Genomic DNA, 20,452 nt, shown 5'->3' on the forward strand with positions numbered 1-20,452 from the left:
GTCAGCCCATTGTTACTGTTTTGAGCCAGTAAGATTTGGCACAGCTTGTGCTGTACCAATAGGTAAGTGGTACATCAACTTAGCCAATATCCTGATGAAGACAAACAGAGGCATTGATAAAGTTTTAAGATTAGTCAGAAACTGAGACACTTTTCTTGATTTTGACTATTGGTTTCAAGAAACAGAACCCTATACCCCAAATACTGTTTAGTAGCACCCCAGGTACCAAGTTCTCTGGCTAGTTACTTTGGGCCATGCCAAAATAGAGGGCAGGGAGCACTGAGGTTGGAAGAATTCAGTTGAGGTATATGGGAGTGCAGCCAGAGGCACAGGGACAACTCTTGCCAGATCATCAAGGTTGGCCCTCCAAGATCATCCTTACTGCCGCAGTCTGTCTGGCTGCAGCAAAATAACCAGGGGGTGACGAATAACTTGTGTACGTTGATACAGCAGGAGTGGGAGCCCTTTATTGCAGGACAGGAGCAGTATTTATACATTCCACAGAGCTTATCTAATTAGCATAAACTAGATACATCAGTCAACCAATCAGGAATCTCCACACTTAATGGCTTGCTTTTGTTACTTCTCAAACCACTCCCTCTGGCATTTTGCCAGGCACCATCCAGACTTGTTTACGAACTCTAACATTCCCCTGGCAAAATGCCAGGTGTTATTTTGACTTGTTTACAGACTCTAACACTTACCTTGCAGTGAACCCCCTCAATCCAGTCTCTGCTACCTGCTGGGGACTGTCCCCTTGCTCCTATTTAGAAAAAAAAAAACTTATTTAATAATACTGATTAAATCATGCTAAGGAGACTTTATTCAGGACCATTATGATAGGTAAAGGACCATGGTGATGGGATTTTGCAGTGAGAAGAAACTTTAGGATCAACTCCAAATACAGTGTGGTCATGTGGAATTTATAATCAAGGAGCAGGTGGAATCAGTAGATTGAAAATGACTAAGAGAAGACAACAGGATAGGAAAATTCAGTGACATTAACCTCCCAGAATTCTTGCCAACGTGGTCAGACATCATGGGGGGAAGGAACAGGATAAAGAATCTGATCAGTTATGGGGACAAGGGCCTCTGGTTAAACTAACTTAGCGGGTTCTTTGCAAAAACTAGAGAAACAGAAGTGTGCCAGTGAGCCTAAGAAAAGGATCAGGGGTACTTGCTTTGGCAGCATATATACTAAAATTGGAACAATACAGAGATTAGCATGGCCCCTGTGCAAGGATGACATGCAAATTCATGAAGAATTCCATATTTTTATGTATGACTAATTAAAACAAACTTTAAAAACTAAAATTTAAAAAAAATGATCAGGGGCCTGACTGTAGTTTGGCCAAGTGGAGAATCTCTGTCTGCATGGGGTTAGAGGGAATAGACCTGGCTCTGCCTCTATGGCTTCAGGTCTCAGCCCACAGTCACTTCATCCAAGAAGGATCTCCTGACTCAATGCTGAGCACCATTCCTCCCAGGGCTGGCCTGGATCACCATGACTTCCTGTGAGCACTTTGAAGGTGGCAAACATATTTGTCAGCTCTGTCCTGGCACAGAGCACACAATCTGCAAATGAATTGTGAATGAGTGAAGTGACATGAATCTCTAGACTGTGAAGGTTGAGGAGCTTTTATATAGATGTTGTGGTCCAGTGAGTTTGCCAGACTCAGCTGTTTATAATTGGGGGTTCCTCACTGGGTAGTAAATAAAGTACATCTTCATCTAAAAGCCATCAGCATGGGACCTGCCCTGGTAGCCAGAGGCAGTGCACCAAGGGAGCCCCTGCAGTAGGAAAGAGTCTCCTTGTAGCTGCTATCTGTGCTGGGCATGTGCAAGTGTGCACAAGGGGAGAGGGGGTTGCACATGTGCATGCATGTGTGTGTATGCATGCAGTGTGGGTGCTGTAAGGAGACCCCCTCTTGCTGGCCTCTCTTCCACTGCCCATGCATCCCTGTCACCACAATCTGCCCTCACTGTCCCTTTCCTCTGGGATACATGGCACTCTCTCTGCCACCTCAGGCATCTGGAGAAGCCTCTGATCTTCCATTTGCCACTTAACCTCAGCCCTCCCCCTCCTGTCTATGGATCATCCCCCAGGATGTTCTGCTGACATGCAAAGCCACACAGCTCCAAAATAGAACCTTATCTCTGCCAGCAGCACCTCCACCCCCTTCTCCCCAGGACCCCCTGAACTCTCAGCTTCCTCTGCATCTCCACCCCTCCCACATGCCAGAGAAATAGGCTGGGCTTCTGCACAAACAGGGGAAACACCCTGAGAGTCCTGTGAACAGTTTGGTCAGAGACACTCATGTCACTGCCTACTGCCACTTGCATGCTTATGACTGGATGTCAGGAATCCATTGCAGCAGCCCCAAAAGAAAGAGATGACTGAAGAAACTAAATCAGTAACCAAAATGTTAACCATACTTTAGAGCACAGGTGCAGCTGGCTTCACCACTGAGCATCACCAAATTCCCAGAAAAGTATGTATGATGTGTGGGAGCAAGAGTGTTCTATAGTTTGTGACCATGTTTTAGCAAGCCTGTGCCCCTGGGCTGTGACTTTCACCAGTGCTTCTCAGGCTCTTTTTTCCGCCCATCACTTCCAGGCGAGATAGGAAGGATAGAAGTGCCTAGAGTTGGAGGAACACACACACACACACACACCACCACCAGATAGGCTCTGGTACAAACTTCCCTTGTGGGCAGATCTTGTTAAGAACAGAATGCTGGGGCTGGGGTTGTTGCTCAGTGGCAGAGCACTTGCCTAGCATGTGTGAGGCAATGGGTTTGATCCTCAGCACCACATATAAACAAAATGAAAGTTTATCAACAACTTAAAAAAAAAAAAAGAACATAATGCTCTAAAGCTAGGCTTATGGTTCACACCTGTAGTCCCTGCTACTTAGGAGGCTGAGGCAGAAGGAGTGAAAGTTCAAGGCCCGCTCAGCAACTTAGCAAGACCCTGTCTCAAAATAGAAAATAAAAAGGACTGGGAATGTAGCTCAGTGGTGAAGCACCCCTGGGTTCATATTCAATCACTGGACTAACCAACTAACAAAAAACCAGAATGCTCTAGAATATTTCAAAATAGTTATTTTTGAAATATGCAAGGCCTGCCTTCCTTCCTTCCTTCCTTCCTTCCTTCCTTCCTTCCTTCCTTCCTTTTTCCCTTCATTGTGAGAGCTTGGTTGGGCTTCTGGAGATAAAACCTCATAAAAGCATGGAGTCTTCCTAAGAGTGCTTCCCTGGAGTTTTTAATTCTTGAGATTGTCCATGTTGAACCCCCAACAAATTTTCAATATTAATGTAAGTTCTCATGCCCTAATACTGGATGCAGCTGTGGATTTCTGTATTTTCCTGTCAGAATCAAGTACACTGTGGCTATGTGTATTTGCCTGTCAGAATCAAGTTTCTATTATAATGGTTTGTCCTGAGACCCAAATTCTTTGATGGATCTCAGTTGTTAATTTTCAGTTTATTCAACTTTTATTTCTTATTGTGAGAATTGAGTGGTGACTTCCAATCTCTTTATATGCCTGACCAGAAACCAGACGTTAAAGCTCTTGTTAAAAAAAAAAAATTCAGTGTCTCTTTATATTAATTTTTTTTCTAAAAGTATTAGTAAGCAATTGAGAAGTGATATCAGGAAAGATGGTGGAGCAGGAAGTCCCCAGATTCTCTCTCTCCACCTAGATAGCAAACCGGCAGAATCCAACTGATACAGTATTCTAGATTCTACATTTGTTTGTTTGGTACCTATTCATCTGTAACCAAAAAAAGTAACATTTTTTTCTCATAAAAGGAATATGAAAGCCAACATTTTTTCTTTTGTGAACTTGCTTTATATTACTCTGTTGTATCCAATTTTTTTCCAATAAGAAAACCCCAAAGAAGCTGGGTGCAGTGGCACATGACTGTGATCCCAGCAGCTTGGGATGCTGAGGCAAGGAGGATCACAAGTCCAAAGCCGGCCTCCAGCAACTTAGTGAGACCCTGTCTCTAAATAAAATATAAAAAGGAATGGAGATGTGGCTCAGTGGTTAAGTGCTCTAGGTTCAATTCCTGGTACCAACGTAAAACAAAACAAAAAAAAGCCCAAAGAGATATAAAAGTATAGTAAATGGCCTCTAAATGACTGTTATGGTTTGTTTGTCTTTAAAGCCAAAAACCTTTGAAAATTGGCCTTCAGATTTGACAGATTAAAACAAATTCTCAAAAATTCACTTTCTCCAAGATTTCAACTGGCAAGCTTTCCTACTATAAGTTGTGTACTTTCTACCCACATGCTCCCATAAATGTAACTTCAATTCTTCAATTCATCCTCCTCTTCTAAAAGATCACATACCTTCTCTAACAGCTGAGTCTTCAGGCTGCTAATGATATTAACTCTCGATATTTCAACAATTATCCTGATTTTTTTCAGAATCTGGCATTCTAGCTGAAGGCAGTCCTTTAAATAGGAGTTTGTCTGTCTCTTCTGCATCTTCTCCATGAAGTACCAATGTGTCCCAATATTTCCAACGAAATTTAAATCTAACACTGAATTTGGTTATGGTCAACTTCACAGCTCTCTTTAGAAGCCAGTTTAATGATCTTAGTCCTTAATTGTATCAGTCACTCATTTCATTTGTATGACTTTTCCCTTCCTTGAAGTTCCTATCTGACCTATCAGTTCACCTTGTAGAAGAACTTAGCTCACCCACAATCAATCAGTTTCCTCCCCTGAGTAATGTTGCTGTCCAGCAGGTATGAACTGGATTTCCTGCTGCAGTTTCTGCTGCTCTCAGAGAAGTTTTCCTCACTGAAAGGCCTGAGAGGAATATTTCTTCTTGGGTCTGCTTTAGCCACCTCCTCTTTCTGACTGATGACAGATAGTCCTTTGATAATGACATCTCACTGCTCCTTGAACTATTCACAGACCCAGTAACCATTCTACTTTGGTTTTCAGCATTTTGTTGTGACAATGTGATAGATACTTTCCCAACAGTGGGATGAGAAGTCAAAATTGAGAAGGTGCCTCTTGGAATACAAAGAGATCTCTGTTGACTTTGCTCTCCCTCACTGTGCTCAGTCTGTATTCTTCTGCCATCACTATGGAGACAGGGAATAGTCAGACCTAGAACTGTGTGGCTGTAGATCTGGGAAGATTCTGCTCTGTTTTTCTATAATATATTCATATGAATTCAACCTGTTCTTTGGCCTTTGGTCTTTGTTTAGGGGCTCCAACAGCCTCACTGGTTTACTCTCTTCCCCACTGCCATTGACAGAGGACCATAGGCTTTCAGGCTGAGCACTGGACTTAGTGTTACCCTGCAGACCCTCTTTCTTTACTTGAGAAATATTGCATTTACCTTTTTGCTTGTTAGAGGCATCTACGTGTCTTGGTTGATTTTTCAGAACTACATTGTAATTTATTTAGTCTCTACTTTCTGCAGGTAAGATGTCAATATTTACCCTACTGAGTGTGACTAGTGACTCTGCAGTATTGCTCATGTCTGGTTTGCCGGTGTGGCCTTCTAGAACAGCAGGTTATTTCAAGGGACTGATGGCCATGAGTTTCTCCTGGGATAAATATTTACCTTCATTCATTACATGTGACTTGGAGCCCTCAGCAGAATGTGGTTGGGGATGGATTACTTCATGATTTGATTCTGCCTTTCTAGAAAACAATGGTAACAACAGGTTTGGATTTAGAATCATCATTTTTAATGTTAGTTTTGGAGGTTTTTGTCTTTGTAGACTCCAAAATCAAGGAGAATGGGTGTTTTATCTGGGCCACCTCAGGATGTTCTTCATAGAGGGTCTTTCTTCATAACTTTCCCTTAATGTTCTTATCAGTTTTGCCAGCACTGGGCTATAAACTCTTGACCTTGGTGGAAGCTTTCCTTCAATAATCCAATAAAGAATTCATGTTTTTTTTTTGCATTGAAATCATGGTTCAGATTCAGAGTGGCCATTACATAAACACAAATCAAGATGTAGGCTCAGACCCTGGGAAACAGATTCTGGATTCTGGATCCCAGAAGGTGAAGGAAGATGTGAGGCACAGTTGAGATAATAGACGTTCTTTATTTGGAAGCTACAGCAACCCCCCAGTCTCCAGCTCCAGCCTCCTGAGTCCTTCCATGGATCATCTTTTTTTTTTTTTTTTTTTGCACCGAGATTGAACTCAAGAGCACCCAACCACTGAGCCACATCCCCAGCCCTACAGGGTCTCACTGAGTTGCTTAGTACCTCGTTTTTTCCTGAGGCTGGCTTTGAACTCATGATCCTCCTGCTTCAACCTCCTGAGCCGCTGGGATTATAGGCATGTGCCACCACGCCTGGCTCCATGGACAATTTTTAATATGCAAGCCAGACAAAGAAGACATATTGCCAACAGGTTACATAAGTCGATGAATGCTCACAAGCAAATGTTCATGGCCTTGAGGACATACACTGAGTCAGGGTGTTCATGACCTTGGCTACATACAAAAACCTAGTCTACTGAAAGCCTCAGCAAAGAGCGTAACTATAGCCATCTTGGCTTGCCCAGCAACACAGCATCCCTAAGCCCAAACATCAGACTTATAGGATCTGTTTAAGAATAATTCAAGGCTCATCTAATAGGGTAGGCCAATGAGGCTGTTTGCCATGTCACAGTGTTCTCTAATAGTCAATTCCTAGGTCACCCATTTGAATGATGTTTGTTCATATCAGAAAGAGATTTTGAGTTTTTTCAGATCTAGATGAAGGTTGTATTTCTTATGTAAATACTGAAAAGTTATGCCAAACTGTACAAACCACTCTACTATTAGACTGTCAGGCAGAAATTCCCCTTTTTGCTCCTGGAGCTCTGGGTACAGATCACCAGCTTCACAGAGGCCATGAACAATGTAGAATAGACCTCTCCTCCCTCCCATGATGCTTTGTAGTTGACAGTGTTGGAGTACTTCAACTGAGACAAGAACTGAGCTTCCTGTTCAACATCTGGAGGTATTTAAGAGCTTCATTTTTTGATATCATAAATTCTGATGTCCCACTGGTACTTCATAAGCATCACCTCCCTGTAGCTTCCCTGCCCACAATCTGCAGGGAGCAGTAGGGGCATATTCCCAGCTCAGACCCCAGGTGGGATGTGGCAGCAGCATTGGGTAGGTCTGTGGGCCATGGCAGAAGGCCCTGCTCATGCTGGAGAGGCTGCAGGGGGATAGGCTATGGAGGTCTGGCCAGGGCAGGAGAACTGAGACCTGACCCACCACATCATTGCTGCCATAGCTGATAGTAATAATTTTTAAATAAATAAAACTTAGCAAACTTGGAGAAAGGGGAAACACCTGGTTTTCAGAGTTTTCACATTGTGAAATAGAAATATTCAATTTTCAACTAAAAACATCACAAAGCAGACAAAGAAACAGGAGTGTATGATCCATTCCAAGGGAAAAATAAATCAACAGAAACCATACCAGAGAAAGGCCAAATAGGGCCAGGCTTGTGGCTCAGCGGCAGAGTGCTCACCTAGCATGTGCAAGGCCCTGGGTTCAATCCTCAGCACCACATAAAAATAAATAAAATAAAGGTATAAAAAAAGAAAGAAAGAAAGGCCAAATAGGTGACTTGCTAGACAAAGACTTTAAAACAACCATCTTAAAAATACTCAAAATAAAAAAGTTTCTTCTCAGCAAAAGAAACAATCTGTGAGGTCAATAGAGAGCCTACATCTTGGAAGCAAATCTTTTACCCCTCACACAGATAGAGGACTAATCTCTAGGGTACATAAATAACTCAAAAAGCTAAACACCAAAAAATCAAATAACCCAATCAATAAATGGGCCAAGGAACTGAACAGACACTTCTCAGAAGATGATGTACAATCAATCAACAAATATATGAAAAATGTTCATCATCACTAGCAATTAGAGAAATGAAAATCAAAACTACTCTAAGATTTCACCTCATTCCAGTCAGAATGGCAGCAATTATGCATACAAACAACAATCAGTGTTGGTGAGGATGAGGGGGAAAAGGTACACTCATACACTGCTGTATGACTGCAAATTGGTGCAGCCAATATGGAAAGCAGTATGGAGATTTCTTGGAAAATTGGGAATGGAACCACCATTTGACCTAGCTATCCCTTTCTTCAGTCTCTACCCAAAGGACTTAAAAATAGCATACTACAGGGATACAGCCACATCAAAGTTTGTAGCAGCACAATTCATAATAGCTAAACTGTGGAACCAACCTAGATGCCCTTCAATAGATGAATGGATAAGAAAACAATGTGGTATATATACACAATGGAATATTACTCAGCAATAAAAGAGAATAAAATCATGGCATTTGCAGGTAAATGGATGGAGTTAGAGAAGATAATGCTAAGTGAAGTTAGCTAATCCCAAAAAACCAAATGCTGAATGTTTTCTTTGATATAAGGTGGTTGATTCATAGTGGGATAGGGAGAGGGAGCATGGGAGGAATAGACAAACTCTAGATAGGGTAGAGGGTTGGGGGGAAGGGAGGAGGCATGGGGTTATTAATGATGGTGAAATGTGATGATCATTATTATCCAAAATACAGGTATGAAGGCATGAATTGGTGTGAATATACTATGTATACAACCAGAGATATGAAAAATTGTGTTCTATATGTGTAATAAGAATTGTAATGTATTCTGTTGTCATATATTTTAAAAAAGATACCAGAAGAGATAAGTGAAGATATGGACAGTCAAGAAAACGATGTATGCACAAATGGGAATATCAGTAGAGAGATAGAAAACTTTTTATTGTTGTTTAGGTAGTAAAAAAGAAATTCTGGCTGGGCACGGTGGCACATGCCTATAATCCTAGTGGCTCAGGAGACTAAAGGAGAAGGATCCAGAGTTCAAAGCCAACCTCAGCAACTTAGCAAGGCCCTAAGAAATTCAGCCCTTTCTCTAAATAAAGTATTTTAAAAAGAGCTGGGGATGGGACTCAGTGGTTAAGCATGACTCTGGGTTCAATCCCAGTACCAAAAAATAAATAATAATAACAATAATAGTAATAGGATGAAGGGAGGGAAGGGGAAATGGGATTAGGAAAGACAGCTAAATGAATTAAATATAACTTTCCTATGTTCATATACATTACCAGTGAAACTCCACATTCTGTACAACCTAAAGAATGGAATCCTAATTAGAATTAGTTATAGTCCATGTCTGTGTATGTCAAAATACACTCTACTGTCATGTATATCTAAAAAGAACAAATAAAAAATTAGAAAAATAATTCTGGAGCTGAAAAGTACAATAACAAAATGAAATAGTCATTAAGAAATTCAAGGACAAATTTTAGCAAACTTGAAGATTAGACAATCTAAATTATCAAATATGAAGAACAGAAAGAATAAAAATGTTGCAGAAAAGTGAACATAGATTAAGGGACCTGTGGAACACCATCAAGCAGACCAATATATCTATGATGGGAATTCCAGAAAAAAGAGTTCAAGAGATGAAGGGATTATTTGAAGAAACAATGGCTAAAAATTTCTCAGTTTGATAAATGATATGACTATAAATATCCAAAAAACTAAAAAACAAACAAACCTCCAAGTATGCTAACCTGATACCCATGCTGAGGAAAAAAGTGATACAAGTCATGCCACAGTATTCATAGTGGATTGGTTACACACCACCAACAGATATCAAAATTAGTAGATGCCCAAGTCCTTTAAGATGGCTCTCTGTATCCACAGATGCAGAACCCATGGACACAGAGGGTCAACTATATAACAAGCTGCTAAAAGCCAGCTTTTTTAGAGAATATCTAAAAAAAATTTAAATTTTAATCACACAATAATTGTACATATTTATGGAGTATTGTGTGACATCAATTTATGTATACAATGTATGATCAGGGCACCTTAAGCATTTACCATTTCTTTGAGTTAGAAACATTCAAAATTCTATTAACTATTTGAAACATATAATTTAACTTATAATTTGAAACATATAACATAATTAACATATAATTTGAAACATATAACTATTATCATCCATAGTTACCCTCCTGTGCTATAAAACTTTAGAACTTATACCTCTTATCCACTTGTATCCCTGTAACTATAAACTGTTCAAGGAGACAATCTTGAAGGCATCAGGAGAGAAGTGACCCATCAAATATAAGGGATACTCAAAAAGATGATCAGATTTCTCATCAGAAATCTTGGAAAGAAATGCTAGGGGGAGTCCTGCAAGTTGAAAAGAAAGTAACTCAAAATCAAGAATAAATAAATAAATAAAGACCTCTGGTAAAGGTGAACAGGGGTAATTATAAAAGCTAGTATTGCTGTAACTTTGGTTTGTAGTTCCACTAAGTGGTTACTAAGTCTACCAAGTGGGATTTTCTTCTGAAATGCAAAAATGGTCCGACATAACAAAATTTAAAAATGTAATAGATCACCTGAATGAAAAGGGGCAGAGGGAACCACATGATCAGCTCAATTTATGCAGAGAAAAGTATTTGGCAAAATTTAACATCTTATCATGACAAAACAAAAACTTCAGAAAACAAGGAATATATGGAAACTATCTCAAATAATAAAATCCATATATGAAGAATTCACAACTAACATCACACTCAATGCTGACTTTTGAAATTTTTTCCTTTAAGATCACTTTCACCACTACCGTTCAATTTAGGTATGGGAAATTCCAACCAGAAACAAGAAAACAGAAAAGGCAAGAAACAGAAAAGGTATCCAAATTGCAAAGGAAGAAGTAAAACTATGTACGTTTGCCCAGTACATGTACAATGTTACAAGTGAAGCCTCAGTACAGTACAATGTTACCAGCAGTCAGGCTGCCTTTGTATGAATCCCAGTTGCTGCTAACTGGGTGACCCCTAATTTGCCTGTTTCTTCATTTGTAAAATGGAAGGACAGTTTATGCTTCAAAGGGTGGATTAAAGTGTCAAGTACTTAGAACAGTGGTAAATCTATTACGGAGCTTCCTAGAAACCCTCCACCCTGCAGAAGTACTGGGACTTGAACCCAGGGACTCTCAATTAGTGAGCTACGTCCCTATCCCTTTTCATCTTAATTTCTGACAGGGCTAAAATCACCCAGGTTAGCCTTGAACCTAGCCTCAGGGTCCCAGCAGCTGTGATTACAGGTGTGCACTATCACGCTGGTCCACTACAGGAGGATAGTGTGTTCATTATCAACTTCTGACGGAGACTCACAGCAAAGGTGGGAGAGGGAGGAAAACTGTACAGGGAAGAACCGATGGGTTCCGTTAGAAATACTACGAATTAATGGGCAGAAAGAGTACGAATTCTGGGGTGTGGAGGACATCGGAGGGTGGGGAATATAGGATGGCCGCTGTGGAGCACTTGACAGCAGCCCGCCGGGGTCGGTTGCACAGGGCTGCAGGACTGGAGGGCAGAGAGGGACTGGCCGCTGGCGCCTCCTTCCTTCTGCCAGGATCCTCTCACTTGCGGCCGCTTGCGATCCCTTGCGCTCAGGTGAGCCACTCTGCAGGGACAGCGAGGACCCTGGGAGACTTTGGGAGACCCGCCAGGCAATTTCGCGGGGCAGGGCGTCAGGGCGAGGCCTGACAGTCAATGAGACCCAAAGCGACCGGGTACCTCTCACCGCTCACCCAACCACCCAGCTCCCAGCGTGCACGCATGCGTACGGGATCCGCTGCGCCTTTCCCCGCCCCTCGTTGCCAAGGGAACCTGGGACTCGGCTAAGCGCTTCCTTAGCTGGAGCTTCCCCGGCTAAGGTCGCGCGGGGGTCGGCGGGATACGGCGCAAGATGATGGACGGAGATGAGCGGCAACGATTGGCAAGATGCGAATATGGGCGGGTCAGGCGCGTGGGGATTGGCAGAGAGCGGCGATGGGTGGGACAGGCGCGCCGGGATTGGTGGGATGCGATGACGGGCGGGCCGGGCGCGCGGGGATTCGCGGGATGTGGAGAGTCGCGCGGTGAGTGCAGACCTGCGGGGTTAAATGGGCTCAAGGCCACGGGTCCGAGACAAGGGCTTCCCGGGCCGCAACTCGCATCTTGGGGAACATTCCGCACTGCCGCGCGGGACCTAGCTCCGGACGCTGGGGGGAGGGCGGCCACGGGTGGATCCGACTCCCGCCATATGAGACGCGGTAGCTGGCGGGCCGCGGCCACCGTAGTGCACGTTTGGCTTAAAGTTGATTTAGATTCGCCCTTTGGGCTAATAACGAGAGCTTGCATTGTGCAGCACAGCTGTCCAGTACAGGGAACACCAACCAGCTACGAGGTTTTGAACTTCCTAAACAAAACAACAAGTAGGTTTGGGGGTGGAGAAAGCTGTGGTGGTAAAATATCCAAACTACTGTCATTTCAATTGTGTATGAAGAATATCTTGAGATATTGTTTGTATTACTTTTCAAAATCACATGTACGTCCTGCAGGTACAACTCGGTTAAATTCCAATGAAACAAACAGTGCGGTTCTAGGTGCTGGTAATATCTCCAGGAATAAAACAAAAATCTTTGCTGTCCTGGAGCTTATCGTCTAGTTGGAGGAGGCAGGCAAACTTAAAGTATACAGTTTATTAGGAGAAAATGCTGTGAACAACAATTAGAGAAGCAGACATACCGGGGAGGGTTGCACTTGAAAATTAATATGGAGAGGGGTAGGTGAATTTTTGAGTAAGGACATGAAGAACCAGTGAGGTATATGGGAGAAGAGCCAACCAGAATACAGAGACCTCTCCTGGAGCCCCTGCTGTGGGAGGGTCACTAGGAGGAGTGAGAGACATCGCAGGGGAGGACCATTGGGGCCGATCTCATAGGCCACTATAAGAACATAGGACTTTACATAGTGAAATAGGGAATCTTTGAAAAGTTTCCAGCAGAGCACCAACTGATTTATGTTTTATTTAAATTAGTTTTATTTTTATTACTTAGTTATTATTATTCTTTAATGGTAAGCTTATTTAGTAATAAGGCTGGCCTCATTTTCTGAGATGAAGCAGGGCTGGGGAGCTGGATGGAGGCAAATCAGGTGTTCCAGTTGGGTTGTACTAAGTTTGAGACTCTGGTAGCTGTCCAGATGGAAATGCCTGAGTGGATGCCTGAATTTGGGATTTGCAGAGAGCTCCAAATGGGAGAATCACTCTCAGCTTTCCTTTTCTCCCTGCCTGGCCTAGGGTTACAGAGTGAGACAGATATCCAGACACAGATAGTTCCAGGAAAACACTATGTCTGTTCTCCCTTCCCCTAACCCTTTTTTTTTTTTTTTTTTTTGTGCAGGGGATTAAACCCAGGGGTGTTTAACCACTGAGTCACATTCCCCGACCTTTTTATTTTTTACTTTGAGACAGAGTCTCCAGAAGCTGCTTAGAGCCTAAGTTGCTGAGGCTGGCTTTGAAATTTTGATCCTCCTGCCTTAGCTTCCTGACCTGCTGGGATTACAGGCTGTTCACTACCCACACCCAGCTTATGTTCCCCTTCTATCTTAGTGCCCTTTGAAGTGTGGGCAGCTTGGTTGAGACACCAGCAGAATTGCTGCCTTGGGTTGGGACGGGAGTGGCAAGAATGCCTTTGTTTTCTTGCAGTGACCCTCTTTGGCCTGGGCACAGCTGTCTGACGGACAAAGCAAGCCAAGAGTACAGCCATGTTTTCTGAACAGGCAGCTCAGAGGCCCCACACTCTGCTGTCTCCACCAACAGTCAACAATGCCACCTTCGCCCGGGTGCCTGTGGCAACTTACACCAACTCCTCACAACCCTTCAGGTTGGGGGAGAGAAGTTTCAGTCGACAGTACGCCCACATTTATGCCACCCGCCTCATCCAGATGCGACCCTTCTTGGTGAGCCGGGCCCTGCAGCATTGGGGTGAGTTTAGGGGGTAATCCCCCTACCAGCTCAGAACTTAGAATCAAAATTTTTCTCTAACTTCTACTTTCTAGTTACCTTGGGAAAATTAACCTCTTTATCCTTCAGTTTCTTCTTAAGGTAATAATGAGGATTAGGTAACCTGTGGGTTTAATGTTAGGTTTAGTTCAGAGACTGGTTTGAGGTAAGGGCTTAGTTTTGGTGGTGACAGTGAATATTTCATTAGCAGAGGGAAATGTTTTTCCTATCTTCAGTGCAAATTATTCAGCTGTTTGTTCACACTATAGCTAAAGGGCCCCTTGGTATGTCAAGAAGACAAGATTTCTGGAGATGCACACTATGGTCTCCAGGGACCCCTCTCCTTACTTCACTGATGGCTTCTCCTGGCTTCCTGTATTGGTAGCCTTGAGTCTTCTGTCTCTTGGGCTTTCTCTGTCTTTCCTAATAAAGTGGCCTGGGCAACATGACCCATTTTCTTTTCCTCATTTCTTCTTTGGTGATTGCACCTGCAATTAGATTATTCTCAGTGGTGAAAAAGGACCCCCATCTCCCACTTTTAACTTTTGGATGATGTTACATTCTCATGATTTGCATGAGTGATTTTCCATGTTGTTTTCAAATTCATCTCCTATTATGTTTTTAAATTGAGGCTTTTATAGGTAAGACCCTGCCTTACTTATCCCTAGCACCAGACTTGGTGAATCTCAGCCCTGGTGGCCCATGGGAACCACTGGGAACTTTGAGAAACACTGGCTGTCAGGTCCCTCCCACCTCTCATTGAACCATTGGATTAATTCTCAGTTTGTTTAGGCAGTGGGAGAATTCTGGGCCTGGAAGTTTGCTAGGTAGATTAGCAAATTCTTTGGGGATGTGATGTTTTCTTTACCTCAGCCCAAAGTACTATTTGCCTGTCTTCTACCACATAACAAGGGGCTACTTCCTCCCTCTGCTAGAGGAAACACATAAAGGGGAGTAATTTGAACTTTTTCCTTGCTTTCCTTTAAGCCGCTGGGGACACTGTCCGTGGATTCTCCTGCTGCTTGGGCCCAATGTCAATACCACCTTTCAGGAGTTTTACAGCAGCACGTTCTTTCCCGGTGATTGAACCTGCTAACAATGCTCCCAGGTGATTGACAGCAGCCATTGCATTCCACACACTGACTGTGGGCAAGAATTTAGGCAGCTTCCACAATGAAGGGGGTGACTGGCAGCAGGTCACCACAGACCTGGTGGTGGATGCTGGCTATCACCCAGAATACCCACAGGAGGCTTCTCTGTGTAGCCTGGGCTTCCTCATTAAAGCTTAGCCTGCCTCTCAGAATGGGTCTCTCTCTACTCACCTGTTCCCTGAACATGCCAAGCCTTCCTGCTGTAGGCTTTTTCCATTCACTGGCACATTCTCTCCCTAGTCTTCTGGCCTTACATTCTCACCTAAGGTGGCATGTCCTTAGGGAGACCACCTTTGGTGACCTTAACCTGTCAGAGTCCACTCTATATTTTCTACCTCAGCTCCCTATTTGTCTGTGGGCAATTATTTGTGTACTGTCTGTTGGCTGTCTGCCTTCTGGAAGGGGATCAGTGAGAGCAAGTGTTGGTCTTTGTGTCCAGTTTTGTTGTTGGTACCAGTGCATTACTTGGAGAAGGGTATCCTGCCTTGGGTTAATGTTTCTACCAAGTACTTAAGGTCATACATTTGTATCCCAACTCTGTGACCTTGGACATAATACTTAACCTCTCAATGCCTCAGTGTGGGTATAATATTTATTCTTAGCGTATTGTTAGGATTGACTGAGTTCAGTGTACTGTGCTTAGTGGGGCCACCTGGGGTGTGAGAGCATATATTAGTCCATTTTCTGTTATTGTAACAAAATTCTTAAGGTGAGGTGCGTCGTGTAGAAAAGAGGTTTATTTAGCTCATAGTTCTGGAGGTTAAAGGGTGTGATACCAGCATCAGCTTCATTCCAGTGAGCACCTCATAGCAAATAGTAGGAGCACATGCAAAAAAAAAAGGGGGGGGGTAGAGATCACATCATAAAACTGGAAGCCAGAGAGCAGTTCAGGGACTGGGCTCATTCCTATAATAACTCACTCTCAGGAGAGCTTTAATCTCTTCTGGGGGCTGCTCCCCCAGTGAGATAAGGACCTCCCACTAGATTCCCCCTCTTAAATATCTCTCTACCTCTCACATTGTTACACTAGGGACCAAACCTCCAATACATGAACCTTTGTAAGACAAGCCATATCCAAATTCTAGCAGGAATGTGTTGTTTTCTTTGGTGTGTGGTGTTTCTTACTGGTGGTGGTGCCCCTCTTATCTTGTTTCAAATTACTCCCCTCTTTGTGCTTCCCCAGATGTACCTCGGAGGAATGTTTTTGGTTCTTCCAGGGCAGGAGAGGGTTGGGCTGTGCAGGGGTCAGTTAAGCTGAGGGACTACATGATCTTCACATTACTGTGCCTCCTCCTTACAGGGGTTTTTCCTAGGCATGGGGATCCATTGTGATGAGTCCACAGGCCTTTAGAGACTTGCATTCCTTCCTCCTGCCCACCCTGGCTCTCTATAGCTCTCCTCTAGAATGTACAGAACATTCTGATATGTTCTAACTTACCCCAGGATCCTGGGTATGCCTGGTGATCAGGGCTGCCTGACTCCAGAAGGAACAGAAAACACAGTGGGGTGGAAGAGGGTAGGATGTCTGACCTTTGGATATCTCTGTTTTCAGAGGATGAAGCATTTGGGGACAGAGGATAGAGCAGAAGAATGAAAACTCTTAAATTGTAATATTTTTAGGGCCGGATTCTGTTGGGATTTAGCATGCTTCTTTTTAAGAATGACTATTATAATTTAGGCATAAGTGAAGTAATGCTCTGTACTAGTTTCTTATGGCATTGTAATAAAGTACCACAAACTTGCTGACTTAAGACAATATTTATTCTCTCCATTCTAGAAGCCAGAAATCTGAAATCAAGTTGTCAACAGGGTTGGTTCCTTCTGGAGACTCTAGGGGAGGATCCTTCCTGCTTCTTCCAGCTTCTGGTAGCTCCAGTCCCTCCCAGGCTTGTGACCACAGAACTCTGGTGCCTGCCCTATCTTCACAAGGCCTTGCTTCTGCATATCTGTCCCTATTTGCTTCTGACTGTTAGGTGGATACTTGGCATCTTGGGCCCCACCACACCCACAGGCTTTGTCCCTCTGGCAGATCCCCCTTCACTGTTGTGCTGAGGTCCAGGAGGTCTTTCCTTCCTGGTAAAGACAAGGGCCCAGGCCTACAGCACTCTGGTGAGGCTCTTTGTAAGTGCCCCATGGCAGAGGGCTGGGCAGGGGCTTCCGCTTGCTTGGTCAGGGGTGGGGCTGGTCTCTGAGTCTGTATCCCTTACACCAGGCAGTGAAGTTGAAGTAAAGAAGCTGTGTGAGCTGCAGCATGGGGAGAAGTGCTGTGTAGTGGGCACTCTGTTCAAGGCCATGCCACTCCAGCCTTCCATCCTGCGTGAGATCAGCGAAGAGGTAAGACCTATGTGGGAGGACACTGATGTGCCACCCTAATAGACCCAAGGGGTTGGGGATGGGTCTCTGTCCATGGAGAGCGAAGGAGCAGGTCCAGAGGGGCAGGGGCTACAGTACCATCTTGAAACATAGGAACTTTGGTGGCCTTGATCCCAAGACTATCTACCATCTCTGCCTTTCAGCACAACCTGCTCCCCCAGCCTCCTCGAAGCAAATACATCCACCCAGATGATGAGCTGGTCTTGGAAGATGAATTGCAGCGTATCAAACTGAAAGGCACCATTGATGTGTCAAAGTTGGTCACAGGTGGGAGCCCAATGAGAGTGGGTAGAGCCCAGCATGAATATGTTAGCATGGGGAGAAACAGGGAATTCAATGAGAGGGTGGTAGAGGTAGGGAGTCCAATGAGGGTATATTGGTAGGAGGTTGGGAGAGACTTCACCATGGTTGTGTTGGGGGGCTCTGTGGGGGCTGTCAGGGCTTGTGCTTGAGAGGCTGGTGCATTTATGTTTGTGGGAAAGTAGGGTGCCATCACTGGGTGAGACCAATCTTCCAGCCTCTACCCAGGGACAGTGACCCCAGAAAGTTGGCTTTAGTTTCAGAGTCCTAAAGAAAATTAACTGGTGTGTTGAGAGGGGCTGGTGGTTCTGCCCATTTGGGTGATGGGAGGAGGTGGGAACACCTGACCACCTCACTGCTCCCCAGGAACAGTCCTGGCAGTGTTTGGCTCCGTGAGAGATGATGGAAAGTTTCTGGTAGAGGACCACTGCTTTGCTGACCTTGCTCCACAGAAGCCTGCACCCCCTCTTGACACAGACAGGTGAGGAGTCCCAGTGCCAGGGCCCCAGTGCCAGTGCAAAGAGAGGTATATCCTTCCATGGCACCCTGCAGGACCCCACTGTCTCTGCAGGTTTGTGTTGCTCGTGTCTGGACTGGGCCTGGGTGGAGGCGGTGGCGAGAGTCTGCTGGGGACTCAACTGCTGGTAGATGTGGTGACGGGGCAGCTCGGGGATGAAGGAGAACAGTGCAGTGCTGCCCACGTCTCCCGGGTTATTCTTGCCGGCAACCTCCTCAGCCACAGCACCCAAAGCAGAGATTCTATCAACAAGGTATGGAGGCTACCTGGCTGTATTCAGCCTTCCTGCTGCAGTGGGCGGGCTCCTGCACTGGGGCTATGTTCACAAGCAGCCCTGCTTCTTGATGGTATATGGGCCAGAGAGGGGTGCAGGGTCTATGAGGCAACTCTAAATCTTTCTGCTGGTGGGCTTTGCTCTGCTTTCCTCAGCTGAGAACTTAGGTGGGCTCTGGGTGTCCCTTTGACCTCAGGGCCTAAGGGCTTCCTGGGTTTCTACTCCCAGGCCAAGTATCTCACCAAGAAAACCCAGGCAGCCAGTGTGGAAGCAGTCAAGATGCTGGATGAGATCCTCCTGCAGTTGAGTGTGAGCAGCTTTGGGGGCTGGCAGGGTATGGAGACCCCAGTCTGTGAAGCTGTTGAGTGGGGATCGGGAGGTTGGGTGGCTGACTTGGGAAGTGGGAGCTCCCTCAGGTCCTGCAAGCTTTCCCTACCCTATGCCCTCTAGGCCTCGGTGCCTGTGGACGTGATGCCAGGTGAATTTGATCCAACCAACTATACGCTCCCCCAGCAGCCCCTGCACCACTGCATGTTCCCACTGGCCACTGCCTACTCCACACTGCAGCTGGTCACCAACCCCTACCAGGCCACCATCGATGGAGTCAGGTAGCTGGTACAGCAGAAGGAGCAGGGGAGAAGGTTGGGGAGGAGGCAGGGCAACAAAAGGTTCTTGTACAAGGTTGGCCTGGAGCACCCCAAAAATATGATATGAGCTCTGGGCTGGCTGTTATGGGTGGAGCAGAAGCAGTGGGCCCCAGGCCAAGGGTCAGCAGAGCCTTGCCTTGCAGGTTCCTGGGGACATCAGGACAGAATGTGAATGACATTTTCCGATACAGCAGTATGGAAGACCATTTGGAGATTCTGGAGTGGACTCTGCGAGTCCGTCACATCAGCCCCACAGCTCCTGACACCCTAGGTAACAGCATAGTCACACTGGTGGGATCTGTGGGCCAAGACAGCTTCCTGAGATTACACTGCCTTGCCCAGGCCTGTTAAGGAGAAGCCTGTTCTGGAAGCTACTCTAGACTCTTAATTTGTCTTTGACCATGGCTCCCCAGTGCTCAAGACCATGGGAGTATATTGGAAGTTTGGGTTTTGCATGGTATAACCCCCCAGTCCCCACCCCTGAGGGCAGAGGCAACAGGGCCCCTGACCTTCCCCTCAGGCCTTGTGGTAACATGGCACTTTTTTCACAACTGGGACCTGCTACTGGCATTTAGTGGGTAAGGGGAGGAATGCTGCTGTATATCCTGTGCAGAATAGCCCCATGGCAGGACTGCCTAGTCCCGGGTATCCTCTATACAGGCTGAGAAGCCCTGCTCAGCAACAGGCCCCTTTCCAGGTTGTTACCCCTTCTACAAAACTGACCCATTCATCTTTCTGGAATGCCCTCATGTCTACTTTTGCGGGAACACTCCCAGTTTTGGCTCCAAAATCATCCGAGGTAAGTTTTGTCTTTTGACAACCCTGAGCTCACAAGAGCAATTTGTTCTTCCCTGGGGGAGAAGTCCCCATGAACTAGATTGCCTGGGGTCTGCCCTGTGACTGTTATTTTATTTAAGGGGGCCAGGCTGACTGGGGGCTGAAATGGCTCTGAGCTGTGTACTTCTGTTGTCACCCCCCACTGTGACTCCTCTTTACTTCTGGGGGCTTTCTTGTGAGGCACACCTTGCCCAGAACCCTAAGTGGATCCAATATGGCTCCTTTGTAGGCCCTGAGGATCAGATGGTGCTATTGGTGGCCGTTCCTGACTTCAGTGCCACCCAGACTGCCTGCCTGGTGAACCTGCGCAGCTTGGCTTGCCAACCTATTAGCTTTGCTGGTTTTGGAGCAGAGGATGATGACCTTGGAGGCCTGGGATTGGGCCCCTGATTTAGAGGGGCAGCCTGAACCAGGCCATTTGCCTTTGCAATATAAGCCTTGTAAATAAAGCATTTATGTTTACTTGTCTGAGCTTTGACCTCCTC

General features: G+C 45.1%; 1 protein-coding gene and 2 pseudogenes across 4 annotated transcripts; 2 read left to right on the forward strand and 1 right to left on the reverse strand.

The window, feature by feature from the left end:
• Positions 1 to 1,177: 1,177 nt before the first annotated feature.
• Positions 1,178 to 1,277, forward strand: LOC124088351 (U6 spliceosomal RNA; annotated as a pseudogene).
• A 2,954-nt stretch (positions 1,278 to 4,231) lies between these two features.
• LOC124088307 (serine/threonine-protein kinase Nek4-like) lies at positions 4,232 to 11,661 on the reverse strand (annotated as a pseudogene).
• Positions 11,662 to 11,895: 234 nt separating this feature from the next.
• Positions 11,896 to 20,429, forward strand: Pold2 (DNA polymerase delta 2, accessory subunit). 4 transcript variants are annotated; one of them, XM_046437877.1, is made up of 13 exons: positions 11,896 to 11,961; positions 13,572 to 13,850; positions 16,797 to 16,885; positions 16,993 to 17,128; positions 17,232 to 17,353; positions 17,536 to 17,659; positions 18,059 to 18,173; positions 18,264 to 18,462; positions 18,712 to 18,792; positions 18,934 to 19,091; positions 19,274 to 19,401; positions 19,828 to 19,929; positions 20,197 to 20,429. In XM_046437877.1, exons 2-13 carry the CDS (start codon positions 13,631 to 13,633, stop codon positions 20,355 to 20,357), a joined length of 1,635 nt encoding a protein of 544 aa, XP_046293833.1. In that variant the 5' UTR covers positions 11,896 to 11,961; positions 13,572 to 13,630; the 3' UTR covers positions 20,358 to 20,429. The 4 variants fall into 4 exon arrangements, with proteins under 4 accessions (XP_046293833.1, XP_046293834.1, XP_058432826.1 ...); XM_046437878.2 differs by lacking the exon at positions 11,896 to 11,961 and adding an exon at positions 12,013 to 12,297; XM_058576843.1 differs by lacking the exons at positions 11,896 to 11,961; positions 16,993 to 17,128 and adding an exon at positions 12,019 to 12,297 and having other exon boundaries at positions 16,797 to 16,829.
• Positions 20,430 to 20,452: the final 23 nt, after the last annotated feature.

The sequence above is a fragment of the Marmota monax genome, unplaced genomic scaffold, assembly GCF_021218885.2.
Source record: "Marmota monax isolate L192 unplaced genomic scaffold, Marmota_monax_Labrador192_F-V1.1 WCK01_AAM20220418_F8-fsc00109, whole genome shotgun sequence".
NCBI classification, from domain to species: domain Eukaryota; kingdom Metazoa; phylum Chordata; class Mammalia; order Rodentia; family Sciuridae; genus Marmota; species Marmota monax.

Bases quoted from the DNA above. Each gene is read 5' to 3' on its own strand.
- Pold2 (XM_046437877.1), top strand. From the start codon at position 13,631: ATGTTTTCTGAACAGGCAGCTCAGAGGCCCCACACTCTGCTGTCTCCA. The intron at 17,129-17,231 runs GTGAGGCTCTTT...CCCTTACACCAG, and splicing joins CCCAGGCCTACAGCACTCTG to GCAGTGAAGTTGAAGTAAAG. The intron at 17,354-17,535 runs GTAAGACCTATG...TCTGCCTTTCAG, and splicing joins TGCGTGAGATCAGCGAAGAG to CACAACCTGCTCCCCCAGCC.